Source organism: Pristiophorus japonicus, unplaced genomic scaffold (assembly GCF_044704955.1).
Source record: "Pristiophorus japonicus isolate sPriJap1 unplaced genomic scaffold, sPriJap1.hap1 HAP1_SCAFFOLD_557, whole genome shotgun sequence".
NCBI lineage: Eukaryota > Metazoa > Chordata > Chondrichthyes > Pristiophoridae > Pristiophorus > Pristiophorus japonicus.
Window position 1 is genome coordinate 337,466 of NW_027254464.1, and position 22,410 is coordinate 359,875.

The 22,410-nt window shown below is 47.9% G+C and overlaps 1 protein-coding gene across 1 annotated transcript; it reads right to left on the reverse strand.

Annotated features, from left to right (window-relative positions):
* LOC139254512 (zinc finger protein 391-like) lies at positions 1–7,980 on the reverse strand. Its single transcript, XM_070873736.1, has 2 exons — positions 7,924–7,980; positions 1–1,642 (listed from the first exon to the last, which is right to left on the reverse strand). Exon 2 carries the CDS (start codon positions 1,295–1,297, stop codon positions 626–628), a length of 672 nt encoding a protein of 223 aa, XP_070729837.1. The 5' UTR covers positions 1,298–1,642; positions 7,924–7,980; the 3' UTR covers positions 1–625.
* Between the last annotated feature and the right edge of the window lie 14,430 nt (positions 7,981–22,410).

Below are 22,410 nucleotides of genomic sequence, written 5' to 3' on the forward strand. Positions count from 1 at the left end.
TTATTTGACAGAGGGTGCAGAAAAGATTTACAAGAATGATTCCAGGGATGAGGGACTTCCGTTACATGGATACTCTGGAGAAACTGGGGTTCTCCTTGGAGCAGAGAAGGTTGAGAGGAGATTTGATCATGGTGTTTAAACTTATGAGGGGTCTAGACAGAGTAGAGAGAGAGAAAGTGTTCCCATTGGTGGAAGGGTCCAGAACCAGAGGACACAGATTCAAGGTGATTGACAAAAGAACCAAAGGCAACATGAGGAAAACCATTTTACGCAGCGAGTGGTTAGGATCTGGAATGCACTGATTGCAAGGATGGTGGAGGCAGATTCAATCGTCCTTTTCAAAAAGGGAATTGAATAAGTAGCTGAAGCAGGGCTACGGGGAAAGGGCGGGGAGTGGGACTAGCTGAAGTGCTCTTGCAGAGAGCTGGCAAGGGCTCGATGGGCCGAAAGGCCTCCTTCTGTGCTGTAACCAATCTATGATTCTATGATATCCAGAAAATTAAACTCCAACCCAGTTATAGGGATAATGACACCAGTGGCAACAAACCCCAACGGTCCGAGTGAACATGGTTCAGTCCGGGATGTGATTAACGGCAACAATAACAGCAGAGTCCAACCCCCGCAGTCACTTGTGACCTCGCTGGTGTCTCAGCAGGTTAGATGACTGAGTGAACCCCTTCCCACACACAGAGCAGGTGAACAGCCTCTCCCCAGTGTGAACTCGCTGATGTCTCAGCAGGTTAGATGATCGAGTGAATCCCTTCCCACACACAGAGCAGGTGAACGGCCTCTCCCCAGTGTGAGCTTGCTGGTGTGCCAGCAGGCTGGATGAACAAGTGAATCCCTTCCCACACTCAGAGCAGGTGAACGGTCTCTCCCCAATGTGAACTCGCTGGTGTTCCAGCAGGCTGGATGACCGAGTGAACTGATTCCCGCACTCAGAGCAGGTGAACGGCCTCTCCCCGGTGCGAACTCGGTGTTTCATCAGATAATTTCTGCTTTTAAAGCTCTTTTCACAGTCAGAACATTTAAACGGCCTTTTATTGGTGTGAACTTGCTGGTGTGAAGTGAGGTGGGATGAACGAGTGAATCCCTTCCCACACACAGAGCAGATGAATGGCCTCTCCCCAGTGTGAATTCGCTGGTGTATCAACAGGTCAGATGAACGAGTAAATCCCTTCCCACACACGGGGCAGGTGAACGGCCTCTCCCCGGTGTGAATGCGCCAATGAATTTCCAGCCGGGAGGGTGATCTGAATCCCTTCCCACAGTCCCCACATTCCCACGGTTTCTCCATGGTGCAGGTGTCCTTGTGTTTCTTCAGGTTGAAACCTCGCCCACACACAGAACACGTGTACGGTTTCTCCCCGATGTAAATGGTGCGATGTTTTTTCAGGCTGTGTACTGGTACAAGCTCTTTCTACAGTCAGTGCACTGGAAGACTCTCACTCGGTGTGTGTGCCTTGGTGCTTTTCCAGTCACACTGATATTTGAAATCTTTTCCGACAGACAGAACAAGCAAACATTTCTCCTACTTTGAAAGGCCGATGATATTCAGGTCCTGATGAATGGAGTGACTGTCAGATCTTGACATCATGTTTGGTTCAAGTTTCCCATCTGCAAATTCTCCTCATCTAATATCCTGTAAAATGGGTTTACAAAAAAGTCAGTTTCCTGCTTTTTGTCTGCTTCCTTTTTTAAATAGGGGCGTTACATTTACAGTTTTCCAATCTGCTGGGACCTCCCCAGAATCCAGGAAATTTTGGTAAATCTTTACAACCAATGCATCCACAATCCCTGCCGTTACTTCTCTTAAGACCCTAGGATGCAAGTCATCAGTTCCAGGGGATTTATCTGCCTTTAGTCCCATTATCTTACTGAGTACCACCTCCTTAGTGATTGTGATTGTGTTAAGTTCCTCCCTCCCTTGGCTATCCACTGTTGGAATATTGTTAGTGTCCTCTACCGTAAAGACTGATATAAAATATTTGTTCAGAGTTTCTACCATCTCCATGTTCCCCATTACTAATTCCCGGTCTCGTCCTCTAAGGGACCAGCATTTACTTTAGCCACTCTTTTCCTTTTTATATAGCTGTAGAAACTCTTGCTATCTGTTTTTATATTTCATGCTAGTTTACTTTTATAGTCTATCTTCTCTTTCTTCATCATTTTTTGAGTCGTTCTTTGCTGGCTTTTAAAAGCTTCCCAATCTTCTGTCCTCCCACTAGTTTTGGTCATTTTGTATGCCCTTGTTTTTAAATCGGATACCATCCTTTATTTCACCACAGATGGCTATCTTTTCTCTTACACCCTTTCCTCCTCACTGGAATATATTTTTCTTGAGAGTTGTGAAATATCTCCTTAAATGTACACCATTGTTCATCAACCATCCTACATTTTAATCTATTTTCCCAGTCCACTTTACCCAACTCTGCCCTCATACCTTCATAGTCTCCTTTATTTAAGCTTAGAACGCTGGTTAGAGATCCAACTTTCTCAATCTCCATCTGAATTCGAAATTCAGTCATGCTATGATCACTCATTCCGAGGGGATCCTTTACTAGGAGATTGTTTATTAATCCTGTCTCATTACACAGGACCAGATCTAAGATAGCCTGCCCCCTGGTTGGTTCCATTACATACTGCTCAAGGAACCCGTCCCTTATGCACTCCATGAACTCCTCCTCAAGGCTGCCCTGACCAATTTGATTTGTCCGATCAATATGGAGGTTGAAATCACCCATGATTGTTGCTGATCCCTTTTTACAAACCCCCACTATTTCCTGGTTTATGCTCCGACCAACGGAGTTGCTACTGTTAGGGGGCCTATAGACTACGCCCACCAGTGACTTTTTCCCCCTTACTGTTCTTTATCTCCACCCAAACTCTTTCAACACCCTTATCATTTCAGCCAATATAATTTCTTACTATTGCAGTGATTCCATCCTTTGTCAATAGAGCTGCCCCACCTCCTTTTTCTTTCTGTCTGTCCTTCCTGATTGTCAAGTACCCTTGAATATTTAATTCCCAGTCCTGGTCACCTTGCAACCACGTCTCTGTAATGGCTATCAGATCGTACCCATTTGTTCCAATTTGTGCCGTCAACTTATCTATTTTGTTACAAATGCTACGTGCATTTAGACACAGTGCCTACGTTTGGTTTTTTTACCCTTTTTTCCTGCTTGTTTCCTCTCTCCTTCAAACTCACTTTCTTTATTTTTGCTTTCTAATTCCAGCTTTACTCCTCTCCCTACTGAATCTATTTTTAGGTTCCCATCCCCTGCCAAGCTAGTTTAAACCTGTAATGGAACAGTGGTCTGTCTTTAAAGAATAAATAGCTCAGCTACAGTTGAGTACATTCCCATTGGTGGGAAAGGTAGGGCAACTTAAGTCAAGGCTCCCCAGATGACGAAACACCTCGAGAATATGATCAAGCAGAAAAAGAGTGTGTATGACAGATGTGAGGTTGCTAATACATCTGAGAATCAGGATATATATAGAAAGATCAGAGGAGAAGTGAAGAAGAAAATAAGAGGGGCGACGAGAGGGTATGAGAATAGAATGGCAGCTAACATCAAAGGTAATCCAAAAGTCTGGAGTTTAGAAGAATGAGAGGTGATCTGATTGAAACATACAAAATTCTGAAGGGGAATGACTGGGTAGATGCTGAGAGGTTGTTTCCCCCGGCTGGCGTGTCTAGAACTCGGAGGTACAGACTCAGGATAAGGGGAAGGCCATTTAAGACAGAGATGAAGAGGAATTCCTTCACTCAGAAGGTTGTGAATCTTTGGAATTTGCTGTCCCAGAGGACTGTGGATGCTGAGTCCCTGAATATATTCAAAGCTGAGATAGATAGATTTTTGGAGTCTAGTGGAATCAAGGGATATGGGGATCAGGCGGGAAAGTGGAGTTGAGGTCAATGATCAGCCATGATCTTATTGAATGGCGGAGCAGGCTTGAGGGGGTGTTGGGCCTACTCCTGCTCCTATTTCTTATGTTCTGATACAGGCATATAAATAGTAAAAGGGTGGGGCTGATTAAGGACCAAAAAGGAGACCTATGCATGGAGGCAGAGAGTATGGCTGAGGTACTAACTGAGTACTTTGTATCTGTCTTCACCAAGGAAGAGGATGCTGCCATAGACATAGTGAAGGAGGAAGTTGTGGAGACCCTTGAATGGATAGAAATTGATAAAGAAGAGGTATTAAAAAGGCTGGCTGTACTGAAAGTAGATCAATCACCAGGTGCAGATGTGATGCATCCTTGGATGCTGAGGGAATTGAGGGCAGAAATCGCAAAAGTACAGGCCATAATAATCCAAACCTCCATAGATACAGGAGTGGTGCTAGAGGACTGGAGAATTGTAAATATTACACCATTGTTCAAAAAAGATGTAAAATTAAACCCAGCAACTACAGGCCAGTCAGTTTAACCTCAGTAGTGGGGAAGCTTTTAGAAACAGTGATCAGAGACAAAATTAACAGTCACTTGGATAGGTATGGATTAATTAAGGAAAGCCAGCATGGATTTATTAAAGGCAAATCATGATTAACCAACTTAATCGAGTTTTTTGATGAGGTAACCGAGAGGGTTGATGAGGGTAATGCAGTTGACGTGGTGTACATGGATTTCCAAAAGGCGTTCAACAAAGTGCCACATAAAAGGCTTGCCAGCAAAGTTGAAGCTCATGGGATAAAAGGGACAGTGACAGCATAGATACAAAATAGGCTAAGGGACAGGAAACAGAGTAGTGGTGAACGGTTGTTTTTTGGACTGGGGGAAGGTATACAGTGGTGTTCGCCAGGGTTCGGTTCTAGGACCACTGTTTTTCTTGATGTATATTAATGACTTGGGGAACAATTTCAAAATTTGTAATGACACAAAACTTGAAAGTATAGTGAACAGTGACGAGGAGAGTGATAAACTTCAGGAAGACATAGACGGGCTGGTAAAATGGACAGACACGTGGCAGAGGAAATTTAACCCAGAAAAGTGTGAAGTGATATTCTTTCTACCAAAATGTGAGAGAAAATATAAACTAAATAGTACAATCCTAAAGGAGATGCATGAACAGAGAGACCTCGGGGTATGTATGCAAAAAATCATTGAAGGTGGCAGGGCAGCTGGAGAAAGCAGTTAAAAAGGCTTACAGGATCCTGAGCTTCATAAATAGAGGTAGAGTACAAAAGTGTGGAAATTATGATGAACCTGTATAAAACCCTGGTTCAGTCCCAACTGGAGTATTGTGTCCAATTCTGGGCACCGCACTGTAGGAAGGATGTGAAGGCCTTAGGGAGGATGCGAAGGCCTTAGGGAGGATGCAGAAAAGATTTTCGAGAATGATTCCATGGATGGGGGACTTCAGTTACATGGATAGACTGGAGAAGCTGGGGTTGTTCTCATTGGAGCGGAGACGATTGAGAGGAGATTTGATAGAGGTGTTCAAAATCATGAGGGATCTGGACAGAACAGATAGAGAGAACTATTCCCATTGGTAGAAAGGTGGAGAACCAGAGGACACAGAGTTAAGGTGATGGCAAAAGAACCAAAGGCGACAGAAGAAGAAACTTCTTTTACACGGGGAGTGGTTAAGATCTGGAATGCACAGCCTGAAAGGGTGGTGGAGGCAGACTCAATCTTATCTTTCAAAAGGAAGTTGGATAAGTATCTGAAGGGGAATAGTTTTCAGATGGGGAAGAGGGACTAGCTGAGAGCCAACATGGGCTCGACGGACCAAACGGCCGCCTTTTGTGTTGTAACCATTCTATGGTTCTAAGTTGTTGTTGTTTCTCTGCCGGTCACCGGGACCCTGAAGCCCAGGAGATGTTGGTGCAGATGACCAAAAGTTTGGGCGAGGAGAACATAATAAATAGGGGCAGGAAGGCCATTCGGCCCCTCAAGCCAGCTCCACCATTTAATGAGATCATGGCTGATCTTCCACTTTCACATCCAATCCCCATATCCCTTGAATCCCTTAATATCCAAAAATCTATCCATCTCGGTCTTGAATATACTCAAAGACTGAGCCTCCACAGCCCTCTGGGATAGAGAATTCCAAAGAATCGCCACCCTCTGAGTGAAGACATTTTGCCTTCAATCCTAAATGGGCGACCCCTTATTCTGAGACTGTGACCCCTGGTTGTAGACGCCCCAGCCAAGGGAAACATTCTCCCTGCATCTACCCTGTCAAGCCCGATGAGAATTTTGCATGTTTCAAGGAGATCACCTCTCATTCTTCTAAACGCGAGAGTGTGTAGGCCTAGTCTACTCAATCTCTCCTCATAGGACAATCCTCCCATCCCAGGAATCCATCTGGTGAACCTTTGTTGCACTCCCTCTATGGCAAGTATATCCTTTCTTAGGTAAGATGAAAATTGTACACAATACTCCAGATGCAGTCTCACCAGGGCCCTATATAATTGCATTTGTATGTCTTTACTCTGATAGTCAAATCGTTTTGTATTAAAGGCCATCATACCATTTGCTTTTCCAATTGTCTGTTGTACCTACATGATAGGTAGGTTTTAAGGAGCCTTTTAAAAGGAGGAAAGTGAATTGGAGAGGAGATATTTGTAGAGCAATTTAGGGAGATAATTGTAGAGCTTAGGACCGAGGTAGCTGAAGGCTCGACCGTCAATGATGGAGCAATTAAAATCAGTGATGATCAAAAGGCCAGAATAGGGGGAGTGTGAAGTCCAGGGGGATTATAGGAGAATACAGAGAGAGGGAGGGCCGAGCCCATAGAGGGATTTGAAAACAAGGATGATAATTTTGAAATCGAGGTGTTGCTTAACTAGGAGTCAATATAGGTCAGCAAGCACAGGGGTAATGGGCGATGTTTGCAGGGCTATGGGGAAAGGGCAAGGGAGTGAGACTAGCTGAGAGTCAGCATGGGCTCAACGGGCCAAATGGCCGCCTTCTGTGATGTTACGGTTCTATAGGACCATTAAATGGCCTCTTTGAACATCGATAAAGAAAGATAGACCTGCATTTATATTGCACCTTTCACGACCACTGGACGGTCCAAAGCATTTGCACCCAATTTTGAAGTGCAAATGTGATAATGACCAGATGATGTGTTTTAATGATGTCTATTGAGGGATAAATATTGGCCCCAGAACATCAGTGATAACTCCCCTACTCTTCTTCAAAATTGTGACACAGGATCTTTTACATCCATCTGAGAGCAGACCCGACCTCAGTTTAATGTCTCATCTAAAAGACGGCACCTCCGACAGAGTGGCACTCCCTCAGCACTGCGCTGCAGTGTCAGCCTAGATTTTGTGTTCAAGTCTCTCGAGTGAGACTTCAACCCACAACCTTCTGACTCAGAGGTGAGAGTGCTACCCACTGAGCCATGGGTGACTTACACACACACACAGGCAGGGAGAGTGGAAAAAAACACATTCCCATATTTGAACCAAAGCTCACCTGTGGGACCCACCAACTGAATCATGTCTACATCCACCCTTGGCACTTTCTATCCTCCCACCCAATATAATGTTGCTTTCTTAAAAGTTACTCTATTTTCATAAAAAATATTAATTTTGGGGCTGGAAATTCCCAAACGAAACAGCATCACAAACTTAAAAATGTTGTCTCAAATCGTCCTTTCCCAGCCCAGCGGCAGTGAAGCTGATTTCCAGACCCCAGCTGCTAAACAGGTTGCACCAACAGTAATGGAGGCTGCAAAGACCCATAAGCCTCCGCGTCCCAGAAAGCTCTCCGCGCTGAGTTGTGGCGGGCACCGCGCATGCGCTTCTGGCCACGCCCACAGCCACGCGGCCAACAGCGCGGATGCTCAGCACACACCCCGCCTGAGAGCCCGGATCACCCGCGGAAAGTGAGTTTTATGCGGGTCTTTTTTATATAAATAGCGGAGTGAAGCGCGGGCGGAGAGAGAAATAAAAATAAAATACAAACCGGAGCGGCCCGGGCACCGAGCGCAGCGGATTGAGCAACTGCAGCACGGGGTCTCCTGCAGGGAGCGGGACTGGGTCACGTGATCCACGTCACGGCAGTGACTGACGTGAACTTAGACCAATAGAGGTGGAGTGGGCGGGGCTTGGAGGACTGAGGCGGCGGCGGGTCTTCCAACCAATCGAGGGGCGGGACTTCCGTCGGTTGAGGCCTCAGGCACAGAATCCGAGACTGGTGACATCACAGAGGGAGGTCCCTCGGCCCGTGCCGGCTCCCTGCCAGAGCATCTCAGGGAGTCCCAGTCCCCGCAATTGTCTCTCCTTCACATCCTGATCCCACTCCCTTCCCAACCCCACAATTGTCTCTCCTTCACATCCTGATCCCACTCCCTTCCCAACCCCACAATTGTCTCTCCTTCACATCCTGATCCCACTCCCTTCCCAACCCCACAATTGTCTCTCCTTCACACCCTGATCCCACTCCCTTCCCAACCCCAGAATTGTCTCTCCTTCACACCCTGATCCCACTCCCTTCTCAACACCACAACTGTCTCTTCTTCACACCCTGATCCCACTCCCTTCTCAACACCACAACTGTCTCTCCTTCACACCCTGATCCCACTCCTCCTCAACACCGCAATTGTCTCCCCTTCACACCCTGATCCCACTCCTTCTCAACACCACAATTGTCTCTCCTTCACACCCTGATCCCACTCCCTTCTCAACACTACAATTGTCTCCCCTTCACACCCTGATCCCACTCCTTTCTCAACACCACAATTGTCTCTCCTTCACACCCTGATCCCACTCCCTTCTCAACACCACAATTGTCTCCCCTTCACACCCTGATCCCACTCCTTTCTCAACACCGCAATTGTCTCTCCTTCACACCCTGATCCCACTCCTTCTCAACACCACAATTGAGTCTGCCTCCACCACCCGTTCCGGCCGTGCATTCCACATCCTAACCACTCGCTGCATAAAAAAGTGTTTTCTTACGCTGCCTTTGCCAATCACCTTAACTCTGTGTCCTCTGGTTCTTCACCCTTCGGTCAATGGAAACAGTTTCTCTCTATCTACTCTGTGCAGACTCCTCATGATTTTGTATAGCTCTATCAAATCTCCTCTCAATTTTCTCTGCTCCAAGGAGAACCCCAGCTTTTCCATTCTATCCACATAACTGAAGTCCCTCATCCCTATAATCATTCTCCTTAGTCTTTTCTGCACCCTTTTGCAATTTTTCTCCATTTAAATAATAACTTGTTCTTTGATTTTTTTTCTGCCAAAGTGCATGACCTCACACTTTCCAACATTATGCTCCATCTGCCTAAATTTTTCCCACTCACTTAGCCTGTCTATGTCCTTTTGCAGGTTTTTTTGTACTCCTCACACATTGCTTTTCCTCCCATCTTTGTATCATCAGCAAACTTGGCTACGTTACACTCAGTCCCTTCTTCCAAGTCGTTAATATAGATTGTAAATAGTTGGGGTCCCAGCACTGATCCCTGCAGCACTCCATTAGTTAGTTATTGTTTGCCAACCAGAGAATGAACCACTTATCCCAACTCTCCGTTTTCTGTTAGTTAGCCAATCCTCTATCCATGCTAATATATTATCCCCAACCCTGTGAGCTTTTATCTTGTGCAGTAACCTTTTATGTGGCACCTTGTCAAATGCCTTCTGGAAGTCCAAATACACCACATCCACTAGTTTCTCTTTATTCACCCTGTTTGTTACATCCTGAAAGAATTCCAGCAAATTTGTCAAATGTGACTGCCCCTTCATAAATCCATGCTGACTCTGCCTGACCGAATTATACTTTTCTAACTATCCTGCTACTGCTTCTTTAATAATGGACTCCAACATTTTCCCAACCACAGATGTTAGGCTAACTGGTCTCTGGTTTCCTGCTTTTTGTCTGCCTCCTTGTTTACAGTTTTCCAATCTGCTGTGACCTTCCCAGAATCCAGGGAGTTTTGGTAAATTACAACCAATGCATCCACAATCCCTGCCGCTACTTCTCTTAAGACCCTCAGATGCAAACAATCAGGTCCAGGGGATTTATCCGCTTTTAGTCCCATTATCTTACTGAGTACCACCTCCTTAGTGATTGTGTTAAGTTCCTCATAGCATAACTTACTTGGTTTTGTACTCTATATTGCTGTTCATAAAGCCAAGGCTCCATATGCTTTAACAGATTGATCAGCTGATCCTGTCACCCTCCCAGATTTGTGTACATACACATGTTTCTGCATCCCCTTTAAATTGTACCATTTAGTTTAAAATGCCTACCCTTTTACTTCCTTCCAAAATGCATCACTTTACATTCCCTGCATTAAATTATCATCATCTTGGCAGGCCCTCAAGCGAGGATGACTTGCTTCCATGAGAGTTCACAGATGTTTCAATAAAGAGTTCACAGATGTTCCAGTCCTGAACTCCAGTTGAGGGGTTGCAGGATGCCTGTGCGTGAATTTTTTTAACATGTGGTGACCGTTGCACATCAGCCACCACACAAGCTTGACAGAGCAAGGTCTTTATCCAGTGGCAACGATTAACCAGGATGACTGGAGACATGCTCTGCTGCACGGACCCAGTGCACACACATATCGCAGTGTGGGCAGGTCCCTGCTGCCCCTGGTCACTCAGCTCTTCTGGGCCCATACCCTCATTCGCTGCAACTCCGCCACGATGTTCGAAGGCCCGGTGCTCCAGCTCTATTTATAGTCCCGACCTGCGGTGGTGTTCACACACAGGTCGGGGCGGCAAAAGATTATATCTGCCATGTGTCTGCCCATTTCACCAGTCTATGTCTGTTCACCAGTCTGTTACTGTCCTATTACTGTTAAATGATTCTCCTTTACCCATGCTCGCTGACCAGTCACCATTTCTCCTGTGACGGTTTAAAGGTAAGTTGTGTTGGGTGTGAGTCTGCGGCCTGTAAATGCTGCCCCCTTCTCTCACAGCCTGGAACAGCAGTTTACAAAAGCCCTCACTGTGAGTCCAGGAGAGAAATTCACAACATTCTCTCCTCCTGGGTCCTGGCCCAGGGAAAGGCCGCGCATGCGCATGCGCCCTGCTGCCCCCTCAGCCTCCCAAGATGGCGGCCGTTGCCGGGGGCCTGTCACCGGGAGAAAGCCCCGCTCGGGGAAAGGCCGGAGCCCCACAGCGGGTGTGTGTGAGACGGATAATGCGGAGTGTTGTCTCTCGGGCGGGGCCTGGGCCCGCACTCGGTGTGTGTGAAGCCCGCGGCCCCCCGGGGTTTATTAACCTGCTCCCTCCCACCGCCCATCTCTCAGCCGCTGCCTCAGACACAGCCGCCCCACCGCGCATGCTCAGCTCACGCTGCCCGGGTGATTGACGGCGGCTCCGGACCAATCGGAAGAGCAGGGGCGGGTCTGGAGGACCGAGCGGGCGGTTGGTCCTCGAACCATTCGGAGTGTGCGAGGGGCGGGTCTTGTGGCCACCATCCCCCCAGTGGGCGGGGCTGAGCCCGGATCTCTCGCACTGAGCATGCGCGGGCGACGGCGACAGTCGGTGGAGCCCGGATGATGTGGGACACGAGACGGTGGGTTGTCGGCGCGGGGCAGGAATTGGAGCCGCGAGTGGGGCTGGTGAGTGACATAAACACCTGGTGTAGGGCCCAGGGCCCAATAACAGGCCAGAGGCTGAGCCCGGGGTTGTCCCGCCCGCCCGGACAGGCCCGGGTCAGCGGGGTCACCGGCCGCCATGGTGGGCGCTTCATGGCGCATGCGCGGCCACCTTGTTGCAGGAACCAGGACATTCAGTAACTGAGTATTTATCCAATTCACTTTTGAAAGTTACTATTGAATCTGCTTCCACCACCCTGTCAGGCTGTGCATTCCAGATTGCAACAACTCGCAGCTTATACAATGTTTCCTCATGTCGCCTCTGCTCCTTTTGCCAATCACCTGAACTCTGTATCCTCAGGTTACTGACCCTTCTGCCACAGGAAAGTGTTTCTCCTTATTTAGTCTATTAAAACCATTCATGATTTTGAACACTCTATCAAATCTCCTCTTAACCTTTTCTGCTCCAAGGACAATAACCGCAGCTTCTCCAGTATCTCCACATAACAGAAATCCCTCATCCTTGGCACCATTCTAGTAAATCTCTTCTGCACCATCTCTAAGGTGTTGATATCCTTCTGAAAGTGTGGTGCCCACAATTGAACACAATATGCCAGCTGAGGCCGAACCAGTGTTTTATAAATGTTTAGCATAACTAAACATCAAATGCTGATATTTGTGTGATCGGGTTTCGAAGGACAAGGTTCATCCAGTCAGTTGGATGTGAGCTGAAACATGTGCACTTGGAGCGGAGAGCCAGAAACACGCTGCACAGCCCACACATCACTTGTTTCCCACTTGGCCCAAAAGGAATATATTAATTGCAACAATTCATTTTTTGACTTTAAATAGTTTTGTTTATAAATGTAATCATGCTTCTCTAATTTTATTTCTTAACTCAGATTCACAGCCTCATTTCATTTCTTCCTCTAAGCCCCTCAACTTCATCTGGCAGCAGAATGTTGGCGAGTGGTGATTGATTGCCCTGGGAACCAACAGGAAGAGAGCTCAGAGGCTGGAGGGCCCAGGGAGCAGCGTGTTCTGCAACCAATCACGGGGCTTGAGGGGTGGATTCTGAGTCGGCCTGTCAGGTGCGTCTGTGTGAACCTCTGTTAAACAATTTATCTTTTAAAAGTTAAATCAAGATTCGGTCACTTCAGTGCCAAGTGGACCAGGTGTTTACACGTCATTCATTTCCTTCATGTCACTGTTAGTTAAAGGGACAGAGATTGATCTCTCATTATGCATCTTTAGTACTTAAACAAAAATCTTTCCTGTTAATAGTGAGTCACATTCTGCATTGGGGGAGATGGCTGGTGGCTTCAGCCTTTAAAATACTCCTCCTCTTGTTCAAATCCTTGCAAGGCCTCGCCTCTCCTTATCTCTGTAACCTCCTCCAGCCCACAAACCCTCTTAATAAGGAGAACCAATTTTCAGTGTCAGAAGGGCCGGTAACCAGAGGACACGGATTTAAGGTGTTTGGCAACATAGCCGGAACCAATATCCTCATGGTGGGGTTTGGTAGTGTGGTTGAGGAGGGTTTAAATTATTTGGCAGGAGAATGGGAACCTGAGAATGGATTCAGAACGGAGAGAAGCAAAGCTGAAATTGGAAATCAAAAAAGTATAAAGTGAATTTGGAATACAGAGGAAACAAGGGCTATAAAATAGACGACAAGGCAGTTTGGCAGTGCTTAATGGTATATACTTCAATGCAAGGAGTTATGGTATAAGGCAGATGAGCTGAGAGCACAGATAGACACGGGGGAGTATAATATAACTATTACTGAGACATGGCTGAAAGGGCAAGTATGGCAGCTCAACATTCCTGGTTACAGGGTTTTCAGATGGGATAGAGACGGGGATAAAAATGGAGGGGGGGTGGTCGCTGTATTGATTAAAGAAACAATTACAGCTGTGAGGAGGGATGATATGTCAGAAGGATCATCAACTGAGGCCACATGGGAGAACTGAAGAACAAAAAAGGGGCAGTCACACTGCTGGGGATGTATTATAGACCCCCAAACAGTCAGAGGGAGCCTGAAGAGCAAATATATAGGCACATTTCTGACAGGTGCAAAACAATAGGGCAGCAATAGTCGGGGATTTCAACTGCCCTAATATTAACTGGGATAGAATTAGTGTGAATGGTATAGAGGGTGCGGAATTTCTAAAATGCATTCAGGAGAACTTTTTAGCCAGCATGTAACAAGTCCAACAAGAGAGGGGATGGTTCTGGACTTTGTTTTAGGGAATGAAGCTGGGTTGGTGGAAGGGGTATCAGTGGGAGAGCATTTTGGTGGTAGTGATCATAATTCAATTGGATTTAGGGTAGTTATGGAAAAGGACAAAGATAGACCAGGAATCATCCCCATAGGCAGTCCCTCGGAATCGAGGAAAACTTGCTTCCATTCCCAAAGTGAGTTCTTTGATGGCTGAACAGTCCGATATGAGAGCCACAGACCCTGTTACAGGTGGGACAGACATTCGTCGAGGGAAGGGGTCAGTGGGGCTGGTTTGCCGCGTGCTCCTTCCGCTGTCTGCGCTTAACCTCTTCACGCTCTTTGCGTTGAGACTCAAAGAGCTCAACGCCCTCCCGGATGCACTTTCTCCACCTCGGGCGGTCTTCGGCCAGGGTCTCCCAAGTGTCAGTGGTGATGTCGCACTTTACCAGGGAGGCTTTGAGGGTGTCCTTACAACGTTTCCGCTGCCCACCTTTGGCTCGTTTACCATGAAGGAGCACCGCATAAAGCATTTGCTTAGGGAGTCTCATATCTGGCATGCGAACTATGTGGCCTGCCCAGCGAAGTTGATCGAGTGTGGTCAGTGCTTCAATATTGGGGATGTTAGCCTGGATGAGGACACTGATGTTGGTACGCCTGTCCTCCCAGGGGATTTGCAGGATCTTGCGGAGACATCATAGGTGATATAGCTCCAGCGACTTGAGGTGCCGTCTATACATCGTCCATGCCTTAGACCCATACAGGAGGGCGGGTATTACTACAGCCCTGTAGGCAATGAGCTTGGTGGTAGATTTGAGGGCCTGGTCTTCAAACACTCTTTTCCTCAGATGGCCGAAGGCTGCACTGGCGCACTGGAGGTGATGTTGAATCTCCGCATCAATGTCTGCCTTTGTTGATGAAAGGCTCCCGAGATATGGGAAATGGTCCACGTTGTCGAGGGCTGTGCCATGAATCTTGATGATTGGAGGGCAGTGCTGTGTGGCGGGGACAGGCTGGTGGAGGACCTTTGTCTTACGGATGTTAAGTGTAAGGCCCATGCTTTCATATGCCTCAGTGAATACATTGACTATATCCTGGAGTTCAGCTTCAGAATGTGCCCAGACGCAGGCGTCGTCCACATATAGCAGTGCCACGACAGAGGTTGGGGTGATCTTAGACCTGGCCTGGAGGTGGCGTAGGTTAAACAGCTTCCCACTGGTTCTGTAGTTTAGTTCCACTCCAGCGGGGAGCTTGTTGATTGTGAGGTGGAGCATGGCAACGAGGAAGATTGAGAGGAGGGTTGGAGCGATAACGCAGCTCTGTTTGACCCCGGTCCGGACGTGAATTGGGTCTGTAATGGATCCGTTGATAAGGATCACGGCCTGCATGTCATCGTGAAGCAGGCGAAGGATGTTGACAAACTTTTGGGGGCATCCGAAACGGAGGAGGATGCTCCATAGACCCTCATGGTTGACTGTGTCAAAGGCCTTTGTAAGATCGCAAAAGGCCATGTATAAGGGCTGGAGCTGCTCCCTGCATTTTTCCTCCAGCTGTCACGCTGCAAAGATCATGTCCGTTGTGCCCCGTAGGGGACGAAATCCACATTGTCATTCCGGGAGGTGTTCCTCGGCCACAGGGAGAAGTAGATTGAGGAGAACTCTAGCAACAACTTTCCCAGTGGCTGATAGCAGGGAGATTCCCCTGTAGTTGCCGCAGTCGGATTCGGCCCCTTTTTTAAAAAAAAATGGTCACAATCACTGCATCTCTGAGATCTCCCAGCATGCTCTCCCTCCAGATGAGAGAAATGAGGTCATGTATCCGCGCCAACAGTGCCTCTCCGCCATACTTTAGCGCCTCAGCAGGGATTCCATCCGCACCCGTAGCCTTGTTGTTCTTGAGCTGTTTTATGGCTTTGCCTACCTCGTGCGACGTTGGAGTTTCACTGAGTTGGTGGCGGGTCGCATGCTGCGGGATGGAGTCGAGAACACTCGAGTCAAAGGCAGAGTCTTCATTGAGATCTTCAAAGTGCTCCTTCCATTGGGCCCTGACAGCCTCGGTGTCCTTGATGAGAGTTTCCCCGTTCTTGGCCAGGAGTGGGATAGGGCCCTGGGAGTTTGGACCGTAGGTGGCCTTGACTGCCGTGAAGAATCCTCGCATACCATGACTATCAGTCAGTTGTTGTATCTCCTGTGCTTTCTCCATCCACCACCTGTTCTTTAGGTCCCGGGTTTTTTGTTGGGCCTCTGCCTTGAGCCATCTGTAATGTTGTTTTGCAGCTCCCGAGTTGGATTGTTGCTTGAGGCTCAGAAATACTTTGCGCTTGCGATCTATTAGTTCTTCGATCTCCTGATCATTTTCATCAAACCAGTCCTGATGTTTCCTGGTTGAGGGTCACTCACAGCCACTGTTTATAGAGACCTGGAGGGCAGACCAAGCGCTGTGGGTATTCAGCATCTCAGGGTCTTCAAGGCACGCCAGATTGGCTGTGAGGAGCTGGCTGGCTGTATAGGGCTCTCTTAGCTGGGTCTCTATATACCCCAGCATTAAGGGACAGGATATATCTTCATTTAGAAAAACACGGATTAAGAAAGAACAGCCAGCGTGGATTTGTTCAGGGAAGATCGGGTCTGACTAACTTCATTGAATTTTTTGAGGAAGTAACAGAGGGTTGATGAGGGTAGTGCGTTTGCTGTAGTGCATATGGATTTTAGCAAGGCATTTGATAAGGTCCCACATTGCAGACTGATCATGAAAGTAAAAGCCCATGGGATCCAGGGCAAAGTGGCAAGTTGGATCCAAAATTGGCTCAGAGGCCGGAAGCAAAGGGTAATGGTTGATGCGTGCTTTTGTGATGGGAGGCTGTATCCAGTGCGGTTCCGCAGGGCTCAGTACTAAGTCCCTTGCTTTTTGTGGTATATATCAATAATTTAGACTTGAATGTAGGGGGTATGATTAAGAATTTTGCAGATGATACTAAAATCGGCTGTGCGGTTGATAATGAAGAAGAAAGCTGTCGGCTGCAGGAAGGTATGAATGAACTGATCAGGTGGGCTGAACAGTGACAAATGGAATTCAATCTGGAGAAGTGTGAGGTAATGCATTTGGGGAGGGCGAACAGGCAAGGGAATACACATTAAATGGTAGGACACTCAGAAGTGTAGAGGAACAAAGGGACCTTGGAGGGCAGGTCCACAAATCCCTGAAGGTAGGTGGACAGGTAGATAAGGTGGTTAAGAAGGCATATGGAATACTTGCCTTTATTAGCCGAGGCATAGAATACAAGAGCAGGAAGGTTATGCTTGAACTGTATAAAACACTAGTTAGGCCACAGCTGGAGTACTGCATGCAGTTCTGGTCACCACATTACAGGAAAGATGTGATTGCACTGGAGAGGGTACAGAGGAGATTTATGAGGAAGTTGCCTGAACTGGATAATTTTAGCGATGAGGAAAGATTGGATAGGCTGGGTTTTTTTTTGGAAAAGAGGAGGCTGAGGGGATACCTAATTGAGATGTATAAAATTATGAGGGGCCTAGTTGGAGTGGATAGGAAGGACCTATTCCCCTTAGCAGAGAGTCAACAACCAGGGGGCGTAGATTTAAAGTGGTAGCAGGTTTAGAGGGTGGTGGGGGTCTGGAACCCACTGCCTGAAAGGGTGGTAGAGGCAGAAACCCTCGTTGCATTTAAAACAAACTCGGATATGCATTTGAAGTGCCGTGACCTACAAGGCCACGGACCGAGAGCTGAAAAGTGGGATATGGCTTGATAGGTCTTTGTCGGCGGCATGGACACGATGGGCTGGAATGGCTTCATTCAATGCTGTAAACTTCTGTGGTTCTATGATCCTGTACGTACAGTGATGATGTTTGTAAATGGTGAGAAATATAGAAGATTAAAGGGTGATCTAATTGAGGTGTTTAAGATTAAAGGAGTTGATAGGGTGGATGGAGAGAAACGATTTCCTCTGGTGGAGGAGTCCACAACAAGGGGTCACAACCTTAAAATCAGAGCCAGGCCGTTCAGGGTGAGGTCAGGAAGCACTTCCTCACACAAATGCTGATTGGCTGTTTCTCTTGGTTGGAGAGTCTAGAACTAGGGGTTATAGTCTCAGGATAACGGACGGCCATTTAGGACTGAGATGAGGAGAAATGTCTTCACTCAAAGGGTTGTGAATCTTTAGAATTCTCTGCCCCAAAGAGCTGTGGATGCTCAGTCGTTGAGTGTATTCAGGGCTGAGATCGATAGATGTTTGGACACTAAAGAAATCAAGGGATATGGGGATAGTGTGGGAAAGTGGAGCTGAGGTAGAAGATCAGCCTTGATCTTACTGAATGGCACAGCAGGCTCGAGGGACTGTTTAACCCCCTCCTGCTCCTATTTCTTATGCTCTTAAAGTCGAATGAAAATCTTGAACTCTGTTCCCCATAAAACGGAGGCTGGGACAATTGAAAATTCCAAAACTGAGATTGATAGATTGTCCTTAGGCAAGGGTATTAATGGCGATGGAACCAAGGCAGGTAGACGGAGTTAAAATACTGATCTCATTGAATGGTGGGACAGGCTCAAGGGGCTGAATGGCCTTTTCCTGTTCCTATGTTCCGATTTACAGTGATGATTTTTGTAAACCGCTTTTACAGGGGATTAGAGGGGGAGGATATGCAGACAGAATTAAACCTGGGTCCCTCCTGTTCCTATAGAAACATAGAAACATAGAAAATAGGTGCAGGTGTAGGCCATTCAGCCCTTCTAGCCTGCACCGCCATTCAATGAGTTCATGGCTGAACATGCAACTTCAGTACCCCCTTCCTGCTTTCTCGCCATATCCCTAGTAGTAAGGACTACATCTAACTCCCTTTTGAATATATTTAGTGAATTGGCCTCAACTACATTCTGTGGTAGAGAATTCCACAGGTTCACCACTCTCTGGGTGAAGACGTTTCTCCTCATCTCGGTCCTAAATGGCTTACTCCTTATCCTTAGACTGTGACCCCTGGTTCTGGACTTCCCTAACATTGGGAACATTCTTCCTGCATCTAACCTGTCTTAACCCGTCAGAATTTTAAACGTTTCTATGAGGTCCCCTCTCATTCTTCAGAACTCCAGTGAATACAAGCCCAGTTGATCCAGTCTTTCTTGATAGGTCAGTCCCACCATCCCGGGAATCAGTCTGGTGAAGATTCGCTGCACTCCCTCAATAGCAAGAATGTCCTTCCTCAAGTTAGGAGACCAAAACTGTACACAGTACTCCAGGTGTGGCCTCACCAAGGCCCTGTACAACTGTAGCAACACCTCCCTGCCCCTGTACTCAAATCCCCTCGCTATGAAGGCCAACATGCCATTTGCTTTCTTAACCGCCTGCTGTACCTGCATGCCAACCTTCAATGACTGATGTACCATGACACCCAGGTCTCGTTGCACCTCCCCTTTTCCTAATCTGTCACCATTCAGATAATAGTCTGTCTCTCTGTTTTTACCACCAAAGTGGATAACCTCACATTTATCCACATTATACTTCATCTACCATGCATTTGCCCACTCACCTAACCTATCCAAGTCACTCTGCAGCCTCATAGCATCCTCCTCGCAGCTCACACTGCAACCCAACTTAGTGTCATCCGCAAATTTGGAGATACTACATTTAATCCCCTCGTCTAAATCATTAATGTACAATGTAAACAGCTGGGGCCCCAGCACAGAACCTTGCGGTACCCCACTAGTCACTGCCTGCCATTCTGAAAAGTACCCATTTACTCCAACTCTTTGCTTCCTGTCTGACAACCAGTTCTCAATCCATGTCAGCACACTACCCCCAATCCCATGTGCTTTAACTTTGCACATTAATCTCTTGTGTGGGACCTTGTCGAAAGCCTTCTGAAAGTCCAAATATACCACATCAACTGGTTCTCCCTTGTCCACTTTACTGGAAACATCCTCAAAAAATTCCAGAAGATTTGTCAAGCATGATTTCCCTTTCACAAATCCATGCTGACTTGGACCTATCATGTCACCTCTTTCCAAATGCACTGCTATGACATCCTTAAAAATTGATTCCATCATTTTACCCACTACTGAGGTCAGGCTGACCGGTCTATAATTCCCTGTTTTCTCTCTTCCCTCCTTTTTTTAAAAAGTGGGGTTACATTGGCTACCCTCCACTCGATAGGAACTGATCCAGAGTCAATGGAATGTTGGAAAATGACTGTCAATGCATCCGCTATTTCCAAGGCCACCTCCTTAAGTACTCTGGGATGCAGTCCATTAGGCCCTGGGGATTTATCAGCCTTCAATCCCATCAATTTTCCCAACACAATTTCCCGACTAATAAAGATTTCCCTCAGTTCCTCCTCCTTACTAGACCCTCTGACCACTTTTATATCCGGAAGGTTGTTTGTGTCCTTAGTGAATACCGAACCAAAGTACTTGTTCAATTGGTCTGCCATTTCTTTGTTCCCTGTTATGACTTCCCCTGATTGTGACTGCAGGGGACCTACGTTTGTCTTTACTAACCTTTTTCTCTTTACATATCTATAGAAACTTTTGCAATCCGCCTTAATGTTCCCTGCAAGTTTCTTCTCGTACTCCATTTTCCCTGCCCTAATCAAACCCTTTTTCCTCCTCTGCTGAGTTCTAAATTTCTCCCAGTCCCCGGGTTCGCTGCTATTTCTGGCCAATTTGTATGCCACTTGCTTGGCTTTAATACTATCCCTGATTTCCCTTGATAGCCACGGTTGAGCCACCTTCCCTTTTTTATTTTTACGCCAGACAGGAATGTACAATTGTTGTAGTTCATCCATGCGGTCTCTAAATGTGACTCAGTCACACTGGGCGTTGCCTTTACCCACTGAGCCATTGGGAGGGGGGTCCAGTGACCCTGCTGGAAAATGCACATGCGAGGCTTCGGGTGAGGACAGTGGAATAGCCTGTCAACACTCACTGTCGAGATTCATACATGGAGATTGGGCACATGGGTCACATATTGGAGAGAAATTGGTGAGTTTACAACTGAACCCAGCAAGAGTCAACACCTTCAGGGGAGGGTAACCAGTGAGTGTGGAACTGAACCCAGCCAGAGTCAGCACCTTGAGGAGAGGAGAGAAGGATAAAATAGTAGGAATTTGTGCAATGTGCCTTGTGCCTTGCTCTCTCCCTGGATCCTGAAACTACAGAACTCACTCTTCCCCCTTTGAAGTCTACAGGCTCTAAAACTAAAGATTGGTGGCCCTCAGTCCTGACTCCTTGATTTACCTCCCCTTCTCTCCTCCTCTTTCCCCCTGGGTTATGTTCCACACTCTGGGCCTTGGGCCTTCCCTGGGGATTCTCAGTATGAGCAGAGGGATGTGTGTTGAGACAGGATGTCCCAGCTCTCCACCTTTAAAGGGACAAGTAGAGGACCAGCTGGATTGAATGGCCCTGCTTTCTGACATCACTGCAGTGCCGAGCAACCAACCTTCCTGAGCCCTGCTCATTATGGGCTGGGTTTAGTGTTTGATGGGACAGTGTAGAGGGAGCTTTACTCTGTATCTAACTGGGCTGTGCCTGCCCTGGAAGTGTTTCAGAACATAAGAAATAGTAGCAGGAGTCGGCCATTTGGTCCCTTGAGCCTGCTCCGCCATTCAATAAGATCATGGCTGATCTGATCATGGACTCAGCTCCACTTCCCTTCCCGCTCCCCATAACCCTTTATTCCCTTATCACTCAAAAATCTGTCTATCTCCGCCTTTAATATATTCAATGAACTAGCCGCCACAGCTCTCTGGGGCAGAGAACTCCATGGATTTACAACCCTCTGAGAGAAGAAATTTCTCCTCATCTCAGTTTTAAATGAGCGGCCCCTTATTCTAAGACTATATCCCCTAGTTTTAGTTTCCCCTATGAATGGAAATATCCTCTCTGCATCTACCTTGTCGAGTCCCCTCATTGGGCCCAAGTTTCCACACGATAAAAAACGGGCGCCCCTCCGAGCTGGGCGCCCGTTTTTCGCGCCACAAAGTGCGCCTAAAAAAACCCTCCATATTCTCCACCTCCCTGCAGGTCCTCTGGCCCTCGGCGCGGCGCAGCAGGAGCTGAGGGGGGCGGAGCCAGGTCCCTGTGCTGAAAACAGTGCCGGGACCTCTGCACATGCGCGCTACAGTGGACACGCAAGTGCAGCAGCTCCAGGCGCCCGAAACTGTGTGGGAGGGGCCCAAAGCACGCAGCCTCTAGCCCTGGCCGAATGACCTCACTGGGGCTGCGTGAATAAGGCTCCTCCCACGGCCAGCTCCTGCTTCCTGCCGACTCCCGCTCTTGCTTCCCCCCCCCTCCCCGGACCCGACCCTTCTGCCGCTGCTGCTCCTGCTCCCCCCCCACCCCCCCGGACCCGACCCGTCTGCCGCTCCTGCTTCCCCCCTCCCCGACCTCCTCCCCCCCTCCCCGACCTCCTTCCCCCCTCCCCGACCTCCTCCCCCCTCACCGACCTCCTCCCCCCCTCCCCGACCTCCTCCCCCCCTCCCCGACCTCCTCCCCCCCTCCCCGACCTCCTCCCCCCCTCCCCGACCTCCTCCCCCCCTCCCCGACCTCCTCCCCCCCTCCCCGACCTCCTCCCCCCCTCCCCGACCTCCTCCCCCCTCCCCGACCTCCTCCCCCCCTCCCCGACCTCCTCCCCCCCTCCCCGACCTCCTCCCCCCCGTCCCCGACCTCCTCC